This window comes from Canis lupus, chromosome 5 (assembly GCF_048164855.1).
Source record: "Canis lupus baileyi chromosome 5, mCanLup2.hap1, whole genome shotgun sequence".
NCBI lineage: Eukaryota > Metazoa > Chordata > Mammalia > Carnivora > Canidae > Canis > Canis lupus.
In genome coordinates, this window is record NC_132842.1 from 37,689,445 (window position 1) to 37,705,488 (window position 16,044).

At 41.5% G+C, this 16,044-nt stretch overlaps 1 protein-coding gene across 3 annotated transcripts in view; it reads left to right on the plus strand.

Moving 5' to 3' along the window:
* The first annotated feature begins 2,212 nt into the window (after nucleotides 1-2,212).
* NDFIP1 (Nedd4 family interacting protein 1) overlaps nucleotides 2,213-16,044 on the plus strand; it is a 52,694-nt gene continuing 38,862 nt past the window's right edge. Inside the window, exon 1 of one of the 3 annotated variants that reach the window (XM_072826285.1) lies at nucleotides 2,213-2,251. In XM_072826285.1, coding sequence (XP_072682386.1) covers nucleotides 2,228-2,251 — 24 coding nt within the window. In that variant the 5' untranslated portion in view covers nucleotides 2,213-2,227. Of the gene's footprint in view, nucleotides 2,252-2,672; nucleotides 2,933-16,044 lie in introns of those variants that run through there. The other 2 variants (XM_072826287.1, XM_072826284.1) reach the window with 2 other exon arrangements.

The following is a 16,044-nucleotide window of genomic DNA, read 5'->3' on the forward strand; positions in this document are numbered from 1 at the left end:
CAGGCCTCAGGTGGATGTGAAAGACAGAAGACCACATCTCTTCTGGAGGAGATTTTTATCTAAATCTGGGAGGGTGGGGGTTCCGGTAGAGAAACAGACGTGAGGTATGTTCTTACTTGTCCATAATATTTCTCTTCTCTCTCAGGATGGATGATTCAGAGTCAGCAATTCACATAAAAAATATTGCACATGGAAAATATTACTGCCATTCTGTGGGGAAATAGTTTCTAAGTGCAGCAATCTGAAATTAATAACTTTCTCTGTGGAAACTCTCTTTGACAACATCTCCAGATGAAGCCAAAGAGTGCAATTTTTATAGCCTTGGATTATCTTTTCTGTCTGCTTGGCTTGCAGCAGGCACGGATCCATGAGTCAGAAATTCAGTTTTCCCCTTCACTGTACAGTTTGCTTGCCAACTGGAGACCTTATACAGCACTGACTCAGTTTCTCAACTTCCCAATTTACCCATCCATTGAATCAACACAAATCATCTCCATTTACTTATTAAAGGCTGTGGGGGGAACTCAGAGGGAAAAAAAAAAGACCAAGACTTCACTGTTAACACAAGACATTTTGGTTCAGGGTACCAGCAAAAGGATTAGGAAAGGGAGATTGAAGCTGGACTTTTTTTTTTCTTTTGAGAGAAAATATTTCAGTGAGAAAGCCCAGTATTTATATTATGTTCATATCCAGGGAGTGTATCGCTGTTGAGGGAGAAAATAATTTAGGAAAGAAGTAGACGGGCAGGGTAGCAACATCTTTTCCACAAACGTCACCACGCCGTAGACATGCGTAAAGATGGCAGCTGTTGCACCAATAGCCATATGCGGCAGCACAGACATCTTTTTTATTCCTTCTTACGTGTAAATTTAGATAATCTGGGCAAAGAAATCTGGATTTCTACTTTCTGTTGGTGAGATTTTAAAGCATTTCAAATGAAACACTTTTTTCCTTATGTAAGACCATGAAGTAGGACATTTTGTATAGAATGATTCACTGTACCTTATTACACCTAAAAGTTGTTTCTCTGAATTAAAAACAGCTATGAGACAGAGTAAGGAGTGTACCACTTTGAGATTCTCAGACTGGCATCTTGCTGGATTTGCCCACTCCCCCAAAGTGTGAATATGAGAGGTTAACACTTGGATATTGGGACAGACCTGTAGGAGATTGGAAACCGGTAGAGATCTTAAAGTGAGGAAGATAAAGATCTAGAATCTTTATGGATTACAGTTGGCTCGTACATGTAGAAACCTCAGGGTAGTTTAAAAACACAGCTCTGTTCAAAAATATGTAGTCACCTAAGCTTGAAAATTAGAAGCTAAAACAATAATCATACTAATGCCAACCCTAGACTATTCACTCGGAAAGGCAATCAAGAAGAAAGAGGAATTGCAACAAGCTTCAAAAACTCAGGTTTTTCTGGGTTGGACATGTGGGTAGAAGCAATTCCAGGTGGCTGGGTATGACAGAAGGAAACAGCAGACCTCACATGCCTGCTGTATAGCCATGCTGCGCTGGATGCTGCGGGATATATAAAAATATTTAAGAGAGACATACTTTCCTCCTCACAGAGTTTATAATTTAGTTGCACGATAATAGTTAACAATGCTGGTTTCATTGGTTTACATTCCAGGTTTCCCCTCCCTAGCTCTGTGTTCTTGGGCAAGATATTTAATTTCTTCAAGCTTAATTTCCTCTTTTGGGAAACATTGGTTATTGTATCTCCCCTAGGGCAGTCCTGCCTGCCTCTTCCAGTCCTTCCGCAAAGCAACCTGTGGCTCCCTCACAGCCTTTGCACGTGTTCTCAGCTCTCAGCAGGGCTGAATCTTTGGAGTCTGGCCTTCCATGTCACCTCCTCAGAGAGCTTTTGGTTCAGAAAAGTATCATGTCCTGGCTCCTCGGTGGCTCGGTGGGTTAAGAGCCCAACTCCTGATTTCAGCTGCGATCTTGATCTCAGGGTTGTGAGTTCAAGCCGAGTTGGGCTCCAGGCCGGGTGGATTTATTTACATGCATGCATACATGGAAATAACATGTCTTATCCACAGATGAGGCTGTTAGAATACTAAAGGGCTGCACAAAAAGGAGAATGCTGTTATCATCATCCATCCTAAGTAGTGCTTGTTTGAGATCTTTACTAAAGGAGTTCTGGAGGGTGTAGTGTCAGGAAACTCTTCTGTAATGGGTCAGAGAGTAAGTATTTTAGGGATTGCTGGCCGTACCCAACATGGGAACGAACGGCTGTGCTCCGGTAAGACTTCATTTATGCACAATGAAACATGAATTTCTTCTGCTTTCCACCGCCACCGGACCGGTTGGCAGTCCCTGATCTAGGACGACGGCAGACAAGCCGGGGCTTGGACGAGAACCGAGCGGGTGCAGCGGTCCCAGGGAGCCCCGGTCGCGGCCGTGCCGGGGTGTCAGCCTCCCCGGGCGCCGACGGCCTCCTCCGCCGGGCCGCGGCCCCACGTCGCGGTGTGGGGAGGGCTAGAGGAGAGCGCTCGGGGAAGGCGCGGGGCTCGCTCGGGCCGCAGCTCGGCGCGCGGGACGCCGGCCGGACCCCACCCCGGGCGGCGGCTCGGCGGGGCGAGGCCGAGGCCGGGCCCGGGCGCGCGGCGGGGGCGGGGCGGGGCGGCGGCGCAGCGTCGTCGGCGGCGTCCCCGCCTCCTCCCCAGGGGCCGCGTCGGAGCCTCGGCGGCGGCGGCGCTCACAACCCGAGGAGGGCGGCTTGCCTGGAAGCGGCGGCGGCCACCGAGACCCACGCGAGGCGCGTCCCCTCGGCCTCCCCGCGCTCCCAGGCCGCAGCGCCCGCGCCCCTAGAGCTCGCTCGCCCGCTCGCCCGCCTTCCTCCTCTGCGGCCGGCTGCGCCATGGCGTTGGCGTTGGCGGCGCTGGCGGCGGTGGAGCCGGCCTGCGGCAGCCGGTACCAGCAGGTGAGCAGCGCCGAGTCCGGCCCGGCCCCCGGCCCCCGGCCCCCGGCCCCCCGGCCCCTCGGCCCCCGCCGCCCCCGGCCCGCCCCCCTGCCCGCCGGCCACTTCTGGCGTCTCCGGCCCGGCCTGTGGCCGACGCGACGCCGCGGCTTGGCGGGCCTGGGCGGGCCGCGGGCTCGGAGTCGAGGCCGCCGCGGGCCCGGCCCGGCCCGGCCCGGCCCTCCGCGACCCGGGGCGGCACCCGGGCGGCGGAAAACCTCCGGCCCGCGGCGTCGCCCCGCACTTCTCGCGGCGGGCGGGCCGCCGAGTCGGAGCCCGCGACCCTCGGGGCGGCGCCCACGCGGGGGCATGCAGTTTCCCTTTCTGCACCTCTGGTTTGATGTCATGGGGAAGAAAAGAAAGAAGGCGATGAAGCGTGAGATGGAAAAGGAAACTGGGTGGAGAGAAAAGATTAAAATCGCTGCCACTGCGGCCGACAGCTCCCCGTGACGAGATGCGATTGCTCGGGGGTTTCAGAGCCTAGTCTGTTTGTCGAAACCCATCCCCCTCCTCCCCTCCCCCGCGCCTCTGTTTTAAGACAAAAGTCAAAAATGAGACGAGAGGCAAGTCTGCAGTTTGCAGTAGGTCTGGGAAAGGCGCTGTTTAGCTGGGGCAGTGCCCCGGAACGTCGTGAGCTCGCTGAAGGCTGCAGGGCGTGTGCCTGGGTGTGTGTTTTAAAAGCTTGGAAATGACGTTTAAGGAGATTTAATAGCATGGCTGGGGAGGAAATGTATAGGGATTGATTGGAGTATTATCCCGGTTATAATTTATAAATTGAGGCCCTAGGGAAAAGAGCTGCTTGTTCTACTAGCTGGGCTCCCCTCGGAAATTCAGAGACCATCTGCAGGATTTTTAGTGCTGTTTAACCTAACACATCTTAATTGTGGGAATTAAGCCAGGTAGGAACTGGTGTTGATTGGAACCGCTGATAACTGTTTGCGTTTTGTCCTATCAGATGTTTCTTGGTATAATTTGCATACAAATATCAGTCGTGCTTTTATGAAATTAGATGCCCTATCATTGATGATCTACAGCTTTGTATTTCAGAAATAACGAAAACCAGTCTGATTAAAACATCTAGATTAACTCAGTGCAGCCAGTTACCAGTTTGTTTTGCTGTCATCAGCCCTGTGTAGTAATTTCCTCCCTCCTCCAGCCGGACTTCTGAAATGACTGGTTAAGAATTTAGCTTCTTGGTTTCATAAACATGCCCAGACCGTGGCAATGCAGTTTAGTCCTCAGATCTCTCACAGCCTGTGGTCTGGCACATGCTTTTTTTTTTTTTTTTTTGTATGACCTTGGGTGAGGGTTTCTCCCTGCTTTAATAAAATACAAATGACAGATGTCACTTAACTGTCACCAGAGTGTTCAAAAATCACTTGTACCCCACACTGTGATCTAATTCATTCTTTTCATCCTGTTTTGTAAAAGGCAAACAAGGAAAAAGCTGTGGCTTTTCTTTGTACTGCCATCTTCTTGAGCTATTAGGTAATGCTGACATATTGCTGGAATACAAAAAATTTGGTGGAGTATCAAAACTATGTATTCCTTGGTGTAATATTTATATTTAACAGCTTTAAATATGCAGAATTGAGGTGTGTCAGGGACAGGTCATCTTTATTTTATTTTTGAAAATCATTATGTTGAAGAAATAACCTCCAAAAAACAGCATGAAAAAAATAATCTTCCTAGAAAAATTGCAAAATATGAAAGCTACCCCCCCTAAAAAAAAAACCCACAGTAAAAATTTATCACCCATAGGTAACCAAAATTAGTATTTTGATGTGTATCTTTGTGGACTTATAGGTATGTAAATATACATAAATATAAATCAGTATACATGTGTACAGATAAGGAAAGCTAATATTGACTGAGCATTTACTATGTGCCAATCACGGTACTGAGGACTTTACATCCATTATTTCCCTAATCCTCATGGAACTCCCATGAGGCAAGGTTTGGTATTATTGTATAGATGACAAAGTCAAGACTCCAAGAGGCTCATTAACTTGCTCAAGGTCACAGCCTCTAAGTAGTGATTACAAGGATAAATACACACTCACCTACTTAAAACACAGGCTCATGTTCCAAATATAGGCATGTGCATTAGCATATATATATGTGCATATATATTTTCTCATGTATCCATGGATATATATACAGGCACATCTTTGTACACATGTACCATTCCACGAGCCCCCTGGTTTTACTTGTACACATTTTGTGCATATGTGCACATGTATACATTTATACATCCACTGTGCCCATATGTGTCATGTTCTCAGACACGTGCATTCACAAGTTTGCATGTACATGTATTTGTTCACATGTATGTACAGAGGCATATAGATGTATAAAATAGGGTAGTATTTTCATGTCTGCATTGCATGTAACTGGTTGTACATAGTTCAAGTCAGTTGCCTATTGTTGGCCACTAAGTGTGTTCATAATTTTTTTATTCACTGAAGTTTCTTTTGTGTACATCTATATCTCTTTTCCTGAGTATAAATTTTTATTTATTTTTATTTTTTTTAATGAACCATTTTTTTTAAAATTTTTATTTATTTATGATAGTCACACAGAGAGAGAGAGAGGCAGAGACATAGGCAGAGGGAGAAGCAGGCTCCATGCACCGGGAGCCCGACGTGGGACTCGATCCCGGGTCTCCAGGATCGCGCCCTGGGCCAAAGGCAGGCGCCAAACCGCTGCGCCACCCAGGGTTCCCTATAAATTTTTAGATGTGGAAATGCTTGGTCAGAGAGTATACATACATATTTAAAAGGCTTTTGCATTATAGAATGTTGATGAATTGTTCAGGCAACTTGATAGGAGCCTGACTACTCTAGTCACAAAAGGCAGTTCTGACTTCTTGATCTGGTTCATCAAATAGAGCTGGTTCTCTAGTAAATAAATGCAGTGGAAGACTGTGTGATTCATTACTAAATGCAAACACAGTTTTGCCTTTATGATTTCTTTTATTGGTAGTGCACTACGCACAACTTGAATTTAGCATTGTGACAGACTGCACAGAAAGCCTGGGCTCATAGGTTCCTGTGGCTTTATTTTTTCTCGTTTTTTGCAGCTGAGATTTTTATATTCAGATATTCAGAAGCACTGTTTCAGAAAGGTGTGTGTGTAGGCAGGCCCCATGTTGAGAAATCTGTAATACGTCACCGTCTCTCCAGACATTTATTCCTGTTCAACCGTTCCAAGCCCTCTGCCTCACTGGAATATGTCTTTGCCTATTTTATGAATTTTGCCAAATACTTCCTGAAATGTTTTGAGATCTTTGGATTTGAATCTAATCTAAGGAGGCCACGATGACACTGCCATATAGGCTTCAAAATAGACTAGGATGTTTTGTTTTAGGCTTACTGCTTGCTGAAGAAGTTACCCACTTGTAAGCATCATTAATAAGTTTGTAATGTAGTCTGATGACCTTGTAGAGCTGCGCTGGGAATGCTACCTTTTTAGATAAATTCTCAGGATTGTGGAGGAAGGTTTTCATAGATCAGGGAAAGAATTTCTTTTCTGCCAGGCCAAACCATATTTATGCAGAAGTGTTAGATCACGATCCTGGAGGAAGGAGTGAAAAGCACCCATGTGGTTTCATCTTTTTAGTTTGAAAAGTTGTAATTATATCTAGGAATGCCCCTTAGAGTGTTATGTCAAGATTTTGAGATTATTTTGCTGTATTTGTGGCCTATTCCAATGATCAAAGAAGACTTTTCCAAAAATATTGAGATGAGTAGAATTGTTTTTTTTGAACTTTAAAAAATTGTCATAAAAATATATAAAATTTACCATTTTGGCCATTTTTAAGTGTACAGTTCATTGGCATTAAATACATTCACATTATTGGGCAGCCCTCACCACCACCCATTTTCAGAACTATTTCACCTTCCCCTGCTGAAACTCCATACCCATTAAACAATAACTCCCCTTTTCCCCTTTCCTAGCCCCCATAGCCATCATTCTATTTTCTATGAACTTAATTACTCTACCTCAGATAAATGAAATTATATGGTATTTGTCCTTTTGTGACTGGCTTATTTCACTTAGCTTCATAGCCTCCAGGTTTACCCAAGTTGTACCACCTGTCAGAATTTCCTCCCATTTTAAGGCTGACTAGTACTATATGCATGTAGCATATTTTGTTTACCCTTTTTTTTTTTTTTTCATCCATTGGTGCACAGTTGCAGTGGTTCTGCCTTTTGGCCATTGTAAATAATGCTGCTGTGAATATAGGTATACAGGTGTTCTTTTGAGGCTCAGCTTTCAGTCCTTTTGGTTTATATGCTCAAGTAGAATTACTGGTTCAATGGTAATGCTATTTTTAAATTCTTTATTTAAAAAATACAGTTTTCTGTAGTACAGACACCATTTTACATTCCTACCAGCAGTGCATCAGAGTTCCAATTTTTTTTTCTTTTAAGGATTTTATTTATTTATTCATGAGAGACACACAGAAAGGGAGAGGCAGAGACACAGGCAGAGGGAGAAGCAGGCTCCATGCAGGGAGCCGGACGTGGGACTCGATCCTGGGTCTCCAGGATCACACCCTGGGCTGAAGGCAGCGCTAAACCGCTGAGCCACCCGGGGTGCCCCAGAGTTCCAATATTTTTGGGTGGGAGTGGAAGGGTTTCCAATTTTAAATATCTTCATCAACCCTTGTTATTTTATTTTTTAAAGATTTTATTTATTTATGAGACAGAGAGAGAGGCAGAGACATAGGCAGAGGGAGAAGCAGGCTCCATGCAGGGAGCCTGATATGGGACTCGATCCTGGGTCTCCAAGACCAGGCCCTGGGCTGAAGGCGGCGCTAAACCGCTGAGCCACCAGGACTGCCCTTTTGATAAAGCCATCCTAATGGTCATGAAGTCTTTCAGTGTAGTTTTGATTTACATTTCCCTAATGATTAGTGATACTGAGAATTTTTTTATGTGCTTATTGGCAGTTTGTGTATCTTCTTTGGAGAAATACATGTTCAAGTCCTTTACCCATTTTTGAATTGGGCTGTTTGCTTTTTTATTCAGTTGTAGGAGTAGAGTCATTTCTTTTTTTCTTTTTTTTCCCCTTTTTAAACAGATTTTATTTATTTATTTGAGAGAGAATGATCACGAACAGGGGTAAGGGCAGAGGGAGAGGCAGACTCCCCACTGAGCAGGGAGCCCAATGAGGGGCTCAATCCGGGGACCCTCGGATAACCACCTGAGCCAAGGGCAGACACTTAAATGGACTGAGCCTCCTGGGTGCCAAGTAGAGTCATTTCTTAATAACGTTTGTTTACATTTCAACTTTTTACTATGAAAATTCCACACGTATACTAAAACATGGTGTAATAAATCTAATGCAGTCATCACCCAGCTCCCGCAGTCATCAACAAATGGGTAATGTTTCATTTATACTCCCCACCATTATTTTGAGACAAAACCTAGAAATCATGTCATTATAGTCATAAATGTTTTTGTGTGTGACTCTAATAAAAGATGTAAGCAGTTAGTATCACATGAAAAATGAATTATGAGAGCTCTTTTGTAATCTATTAAGAGTAGAGAAACAGGATTTGTGTCAGGATCTGTAGATCTACAACTGTGATTCGTATGTGACTCCCTCTTGGTAAGCAGTGAGTGTTTTTTTGTAGCAGTGATGGATTCTTGAATCTTGCTGACCCATTCTTAATTTTCTTGCCTGCACCTGCTGGTGACCACTTGTTAGGGGAGATTTAATTGGTTTTATCATTCTCTCTTTGCACTGGAAACGGCAGAACTCCTTAGTGTGGGTAGGGACTAAGGCCCAGCTGAGGAAATCCTGGCATCATCTCAGCTGATACCACCTGCTGGTTTGCCTGCACATGACTTCAAATTACTTTATGCTAGACACAGATGGTATCACATTACTTTACATAAAATTATATTATAAAATAAATCCTACTATATGAGAGTGAATTTGTACTCTTATTAATAAAAAAGGGAAGGCTTAAAAAAAAAAAGGGAAGGCTTGAAGAGGTTCAAGTGCCATCTTGTGATTTATCTGTTCTCGGGGCTTTAAAATAATTATTTGGTTTCTTAATAATTTACTCTTATTGTCGTTGAACAAGTACAGCTGTTGAGTGGCACCATATTCTTGTGGTAGTAGATGGTGCCCGTTTAGATAAAGCAGCCTCAAACACTTTGATTAGAGACTGATGCTGATGATAAGCTTAATGGTCTTATCTTTGTTCTCAAATCATTTTATACAATATAGGCAGTTGGTAAATACCATATATTGAATCTGTTGAGCCTTATATACTCCAATTGTAATTGCTTCTAATGGCTGTCTAGATAGAAGAGCACTATGTGTTGTTGCCTTCAGCAAGTATAGTAATAAAGTGAGTGTTATTAGACCTCACTTAGCACTTCTGCTGTTAAAATGACTCATTTTTTTCTGAGTAACACAATTTATTCTATTGAAAGTTATAAATACTAGGTCTAAATACTAATCAAATTTAACAATGTTTCTAGTGAAATATTTTCTTACTGGTTAAAACAGTTCCTGTCACATGTATGTTTCTTATCCACCTTAACGATTTTTCATATTAACATATTTTCTTTTAAATTCACATGTTGCACTAATATCAGTTCCTAGTTAATGAGCTGCTTGAATGTGGCTTGGAGGTTTTTCTGGAAATTGATAGTTTATGAATAGAAATACCCCAGGCTTAGCGAGTGGTGTCTGTTCAACAACGGTTTGATTTTATTTGTTATTCGGTGTTTAAATGTGGCATTTAAAATTAAACACTGGGACGCCTGGGTGGCTCAGCGGTTGAGCGTCTGCCTTCAGCCCAGGGCGTGATCCTGGAGTCCCGGGATCGAGTCCCATATTGGGCTCCCTGCATGGAGCCTGATTCTCCCTCTGCCTGTATCTCTGCCTCTCTCTCTTTCTCTGTGTCTCTCATGAATAAATAAATACAATATTTAAAAATAAATAAAATTAAACACTTCTTGTTATGCAATAGTACATAGATACTCTTCATATACTAGAGTCAAACAGTACACTTGTAAAGGAAAGCTTGATTTCCCTTCCCTTCCAGTCTCTTCTGAGGTCTGCTTAAGTTGGTGTGCATTCTTCAGGCATTAATAATTTTTTTCCCTTTGCTTTTTAAAACAAGTTTTAAAAAAATGTTTAAAAATAACCTTTAATTTTTGTAATGTTTTTAGATTTTCAGAAACATTGAAAAGACAGTAGTTTCCATGTACCCCAGACCCAGTTTTCCCACGTTAGCATGATATGTTTGTGGCATTAATGAACCAATACTGACACGTTATTAACTAAACTCCATAAAAGTATGCAGTTATCCGGATTTTTGTTTTTTAATCTAAGGACCTTTTTTTGTGTTTCACAGTCCCATACAGGTTACCACATTACATTTGGTTGTCATGTTACTTTAGGGTCCTCTTGGCTGTAATAGTTTCTCACATTTTCCTTGTTTTTGATGACCTTGACAATTTTGAGGAGTTTTGGTCAAGTGTTTATATAGACTGTCCCTTAAATGGGATTTTTTTTTCAGATTTATTGAGAAATAATTGACATACATCACTATATAAGTTTAAGGCTTACAGCATGGTGGTTTGGTTTTACATATATTGTGAGCCAATTAAAATAGGTTTACCTAACATCCATCTGCTCATATAGTTGATTGGATTTGTCTGAATCTTTTCATGATCAAACTGGGTTTGTGGGTTTTGGTGAGGAAGACCACAGAGGTAAAGTGGCATTTCCATCACATCATACCAAGAATATGCACAACCAGCATGACTTAACACTGTTGATGTTGACCTTGATCACCTGGCTGACATAGTATTTGTGAAGTTCCTCTGCTGTAAAATTACTCTTCCCCACTCCCCACCTTTTCATACTGTGCTCTTTGAAAGGAAGTCACTATGTACAATATACACTTTAGGATTGAAGAGTTATGTTCCACCTTGTGGAGGGCAGAGAATTACTCAGAATTTTTCTGCATGGGATGTTTGTCTCTTCCCATTGATTTAGTCATTTCAGAATGGACTCTTTTTTTTTCCTTTGGGTTATAATCCAATACTGATTTATTTTGTGGCTCAGGTTTTTGCAGTTTTGGCCATTGGGACTCTTTCAGTTGGCACTTGTGTCTCTCTGACGTGGTTCCATCATTTTGGGTTTTTTGAAGCACTTCCTCACTTTTGGCATTAGTATTGTGTATATTTTCTGTGCTATCCTGGAATCAGCCATTTTTCTAAGGAGGCCTTGCTCTTTTTATTGGAGAATGGTACTAGAAACCAAGATCTGTGCTCATTGCTACTAGGGTGTCATTGCTTCTTTGCCTTCGAAGTTAACAGAGTAAAGAAATACATGTGTGTATACATATCTGTAAGCATATCAATATGTAAGCTGTATCTATATTAAACTAACTAACTAACTCTAATCCATTGCTACATGGACCACTCTAGACTCCTGCCCTGGCCTGTCTGTAAACTCCCACTTCAGCAGTGAGAAACTTTGCTCCCACCACCCACCATCCATTTACTTAACTCTTCAATTCTAACAAATGTGTGCAGTGGTGTCAGAATTGTTAACCTACACCTCTGTGGTAAACACTTTTATCAACTAGAGGACAAGGCTGTATATACAGTTTCTTTTGCATTTAGTCTTACAGACTGTACTCATTTCCAAAGTTCCTGAGGTACTTTGGTCAGCACCTTTCCCTTCACCTTTGGTGGGTTGTTTGATACATTTATAATAGATTGCTAAGAAAAATAATAGGAGTAATTTCTCTTTTTTTCCCCAAAGTTTTTGTTAATAATCACGATTTGCTTTTTAAAAAATTCCTTTAACAAGAAATTTCCTTACTTGGAAATAGTTTCAACTTACAAGTTGCAAGAATAGTATAAAATTATACCTATAGGGCAGTGCCGGTGGCTCAGTGGTTTAGCGCCGCGTTCAACCCGGGGCATGATCCGGGAGATCCTGGATCAAGTCCCACGTCGGGCTTCCTGCATGGAGCCTGCTTCTCCCTCTGCCTGTGTCTCTGCCTTTCTCTCTCTCTATGTCTCTCATGAATAAATAAATAAAATCTTTAAAAAAATAAAAAAAGATTTATAAAGATCTATAAAAAAAGAAATGACATCTTTAAAAAAATTAAAATAAAAATAAAATAATACCTATATATTTATTGCTCACATTCACCTTAAATGTTAAGGTATGATTAACTATGAATACAGTGCTATAGAAATTGAAAGCACACTGTAGGTAAAACCCAAGTCCCTTTAGCTTCATAATCCTTTCTCTATAGAATTCTGTGCTGCTTTTGCGATTTACTTTTTTATTAAATTATTTTTAACTTATTTTGTCCTTTTGAAATTTAGATGAAATATTGTGGACTGGGGAATCAGGAATAGAGTGTTCTTAGTATTTTGAAGCTTTCATTTTAGTAGTTTTATGTTATAGCATCCAAACTTTTCATATAATTTTGCATTAATAAGCAGAGGGTTTTTAAAATATTTTTTTATTTTTTTTTTCATTTGATAGCACAAGAGGGAGAGGGAGTGGCTGGCTCCCTGGTCAGTGGGGAGCTGACATAGGGCTCAGTCCCAGGACCCAGGATTATGACCCAAGCCAAAGGCAGACACTTCATGGACTGAGCTACCCAGGCACACCCTGTTTACAGTAATCTCTGTACCCAGCATGGGGCTGGAACTCATGACTCGGAGATCAAGAGTGGCATGTTTTACCAACTGAGCCAGCCAGGAGCCCCAATAAGCAGTTTTTGAAGCTTATAATGTAGACTTTAGTATCTGGAAGGTTCATTTTGGACACGAAGTAGAGACTGATTCAGGAGAACTTAAAAGACTTTATTAAAACATCTAATCAGTAATAATAGTCCAGCCTCTGTCATGAAGTAAGAGATAATGTGACTGTGGGTGAGAATTTTAACCTCTTTTTAGCCTTATTTGGTCTTTTGAAAAATGAAATAGTTGGACCATATCACTTTGATTCCTTCCAGCTTTATAATTGATTTTTTTGTGTGTGTAGAAACTGGTGGCTTTGATCCTAAGAGATGGCATTCTATTGATGATTCAGGAAACTTCTTTTGTGATCAGTAATTAATTATTTTTTAAAAGACTTTATTTATTTATTCATGAGAGGCAGAGACACAGGCAGAGGGAGAAGCAGGCTCCATGCAGGGAGCCCAACGTGGGACCGATCCCGGGACCCCAGGATCACACCCTGGGCGGAAGGCAGGTGCTAAACCACTGAGCCACCCAGGGCCCCGAGTAATTATTTTTAAAAGTGATGTCAGTAAATATAAATGGTTGTTGAGTTTATGCTAAAAGATAAAAGAAATTATACATTGTTTAAAAATATAGAAAATAGGGCAGCCCAGGTGGCTCAGGCATACGTCAGGTGTGATCCTGAAGACCCGGGATTGAGTCCCACGTTGGACTCCCAGCATAGAGCCTGCTTCTCCCCCTGCCTGTGTCTCTGCCTCTCTCTGTCTGTGTCTCTCATGAGTAAATAAATAAAATCTTAAAAAAAATAAAAATAAAAATACAGAAAATATCTTAATATATTTTCAAAAAGGGTCACTCAGTAAAGAATACCATTTCATAATTTTATAGTACTAATTTTAAGTCTTCTGGTCACTGTCAAACATTGTATATCATAGCAAAAAAATTAATAATGCTTTTAGAAATTAGGAGAAGTAATTAATAATTATGACTTTTTCAAATAAACTTTTTTTGTTGGGGGGGTGTGAGGCAGAGGGAGAGAGAGAATCCCAAGTAGGCTCCATGCCCAACACAGAGCCTGATGGGGGGGGGGGGCTCCATCACATGACCTTGAGATTATGACTCGATCCAAAATCAAGAGTGGAATGCTTAACTGACTAAGCCACCAGGGACCCCAATAAACTTAATTTTTTTAAGAGCAATTTTAGGTTCACCATAAAAGCATCACCCACTGTCATACAAGTTTATTACTTCATGACAGAAGCTGGACTTTATTATTACCAGTTAGATGGGGGTTTTTGTTTGTTTGTTTTAAAGATTTTATTTTCAAGTAACCTCTACATCCAATATGGGGCTGGAATTTACCACCTCAAGATCCAGACTCACACATTTCACCATTTGAACCAGCCAGGTTCCCCTGCTTAGATGTTTTAATAAAGTCCTTGTAAATGTGAGAAAAATAGTAATTTTTAAAATTCTGTAACTTTTTTTTTTTTTAAGAAGCTGGCTGAGCTCTAGTATTCTCATTGATTGCCTTTAGTAGTTGCATTTTCAGAAGTTTTAAAATTCTCATGTTATTCTTGAAACAGAACTATGATTTGAGGGTAATTTTTAGTTGAGGATCTTATACATGATTGATGGTTAATATTAGGTTGTTTTCAACAGTTTGTCCTTGTGTAGGTGATTGTGTTTTCAGATGTAGTATTTTAATGTGTGCTTAAAATCATGTATGTGAGGGTAGGCTGCGTTAATTCTCTTAGACATGTTTGCCCAGTTTCATTTTAGGTGACTAAGTGAGATGACCAGCGTTAAGTGATCTTGTGAGTTTCACAGCTATTTTGCCACCTTTTGGCTGTGGCCGAAAGGACTAGCTGAGTAGATGGGGAGAAAGTTTATGGGGGGCATGTAAGGTATTCATTGGCTTTTAGCATCTGCTATTATTTGGAAGGTTAAAATCTCTTTTTATGTATCAGGTTTAATGTAATCCAAATGCCATTTTAAGTTTGACTTCACATTTTTGTGAAACATTAAAGTGAGAATCTATAATTGTGTTTAACAGGATTTCAACAATTACCAGGGCATACCTTCTAACACTGATTTTGTATTTATCTTAGCAGATTGCTTTATTATTTAACTGTCTCTGGTTAATGCTGTAGTTATTTGTGGAAAGGAACTTTGCTTTTCCCTTTAAAAAATAAAGACTGGGGATCCCTGGGTGGCGCAGCGGTTTGGCGCCTGCCTTTGGCCCAGGGCGCGATCCTGGAGACCCGGGATCGAATCCCACGTCGGGCTCCCGGTGCATGGAGCCTGCTTCTCCCTCTGCCTGTGTCTCTGTGCCTCTCTCTCTCTCTGTGACTATCATAAATAAATAAAAATTTAAAAAAATAAAAAATAAAAAAAAAATAAAGACTGATTTTCAGATACTACCCTGATACTACAGAAAAGTAATTTAATGAAGAGAAATTCCACCATGCAGTGAGTAAAAAGGTTATTCGATTATTTGTATTCACTCATAAGGCTAGAAGGATATCCAAAAGATGGGATTATGGTGGTTTTTATTTTCTTCTCTATATTTTTGCTTCGTGAGTGATTCAAGAGAATGTATTGTGGTCTTGACATAATATTAATTACATTCAGCGAGTGAGATCATCATTTTAAGATGGAAGAGCTCATCTGGTTTCAGGTAAGAAGCTTCTGAGAAGATGAAACAACTTGGCCTTGAAAAGGATGAGCAAGATGTAGATAGGAGAGACAAGGATTTGGGAGAAGAGGTGGCACTCATGATTTGTGGTTTCCAACGGGAAACGTGTTTCAGGTCCTAGAGTGCATCGCCCACTCTGGTCTGGAGGCCTCTTCTCACTCTGTCCTCTCCCTGGATTGCTCCCTTCCTCCTAGCCCCTATTTTAGTTAGGTAGTCTGTCCTAAGGGGAGTTTGAGGAGCTCCCCCCCAATTAGGTTAGTTTCCCTTGAACAGAGAGGTTCCCCTTTTGTGACATAGTTTATGATCACTTTTTTTTTTTTTAAGGTTTTATTTATTTATTCATGAGACACACAGAGAGAGAGGCAGAGACACAGGCAGAGGGAGAAGCAGGCTCCACGCAGGGAGCCCGACATGGGACTCAATCCCAGGTTTCCCAGGATCACGCCCTGGACTGAAGGCGGTGCTAAACCACTGAGCCACCCGAACTGTCCCTCATTTAGTTTTTATATCAAAGTTATACACGCAGATAGTTAAGAGTCAAATCTTATGAGCTTGTTACTAAAAAACAGTAATCTTCTGTTTACTTGCCTCTGCTTCTTAGCTCTTTTAGCCTTTTTTTTTTCTTTCAGCTG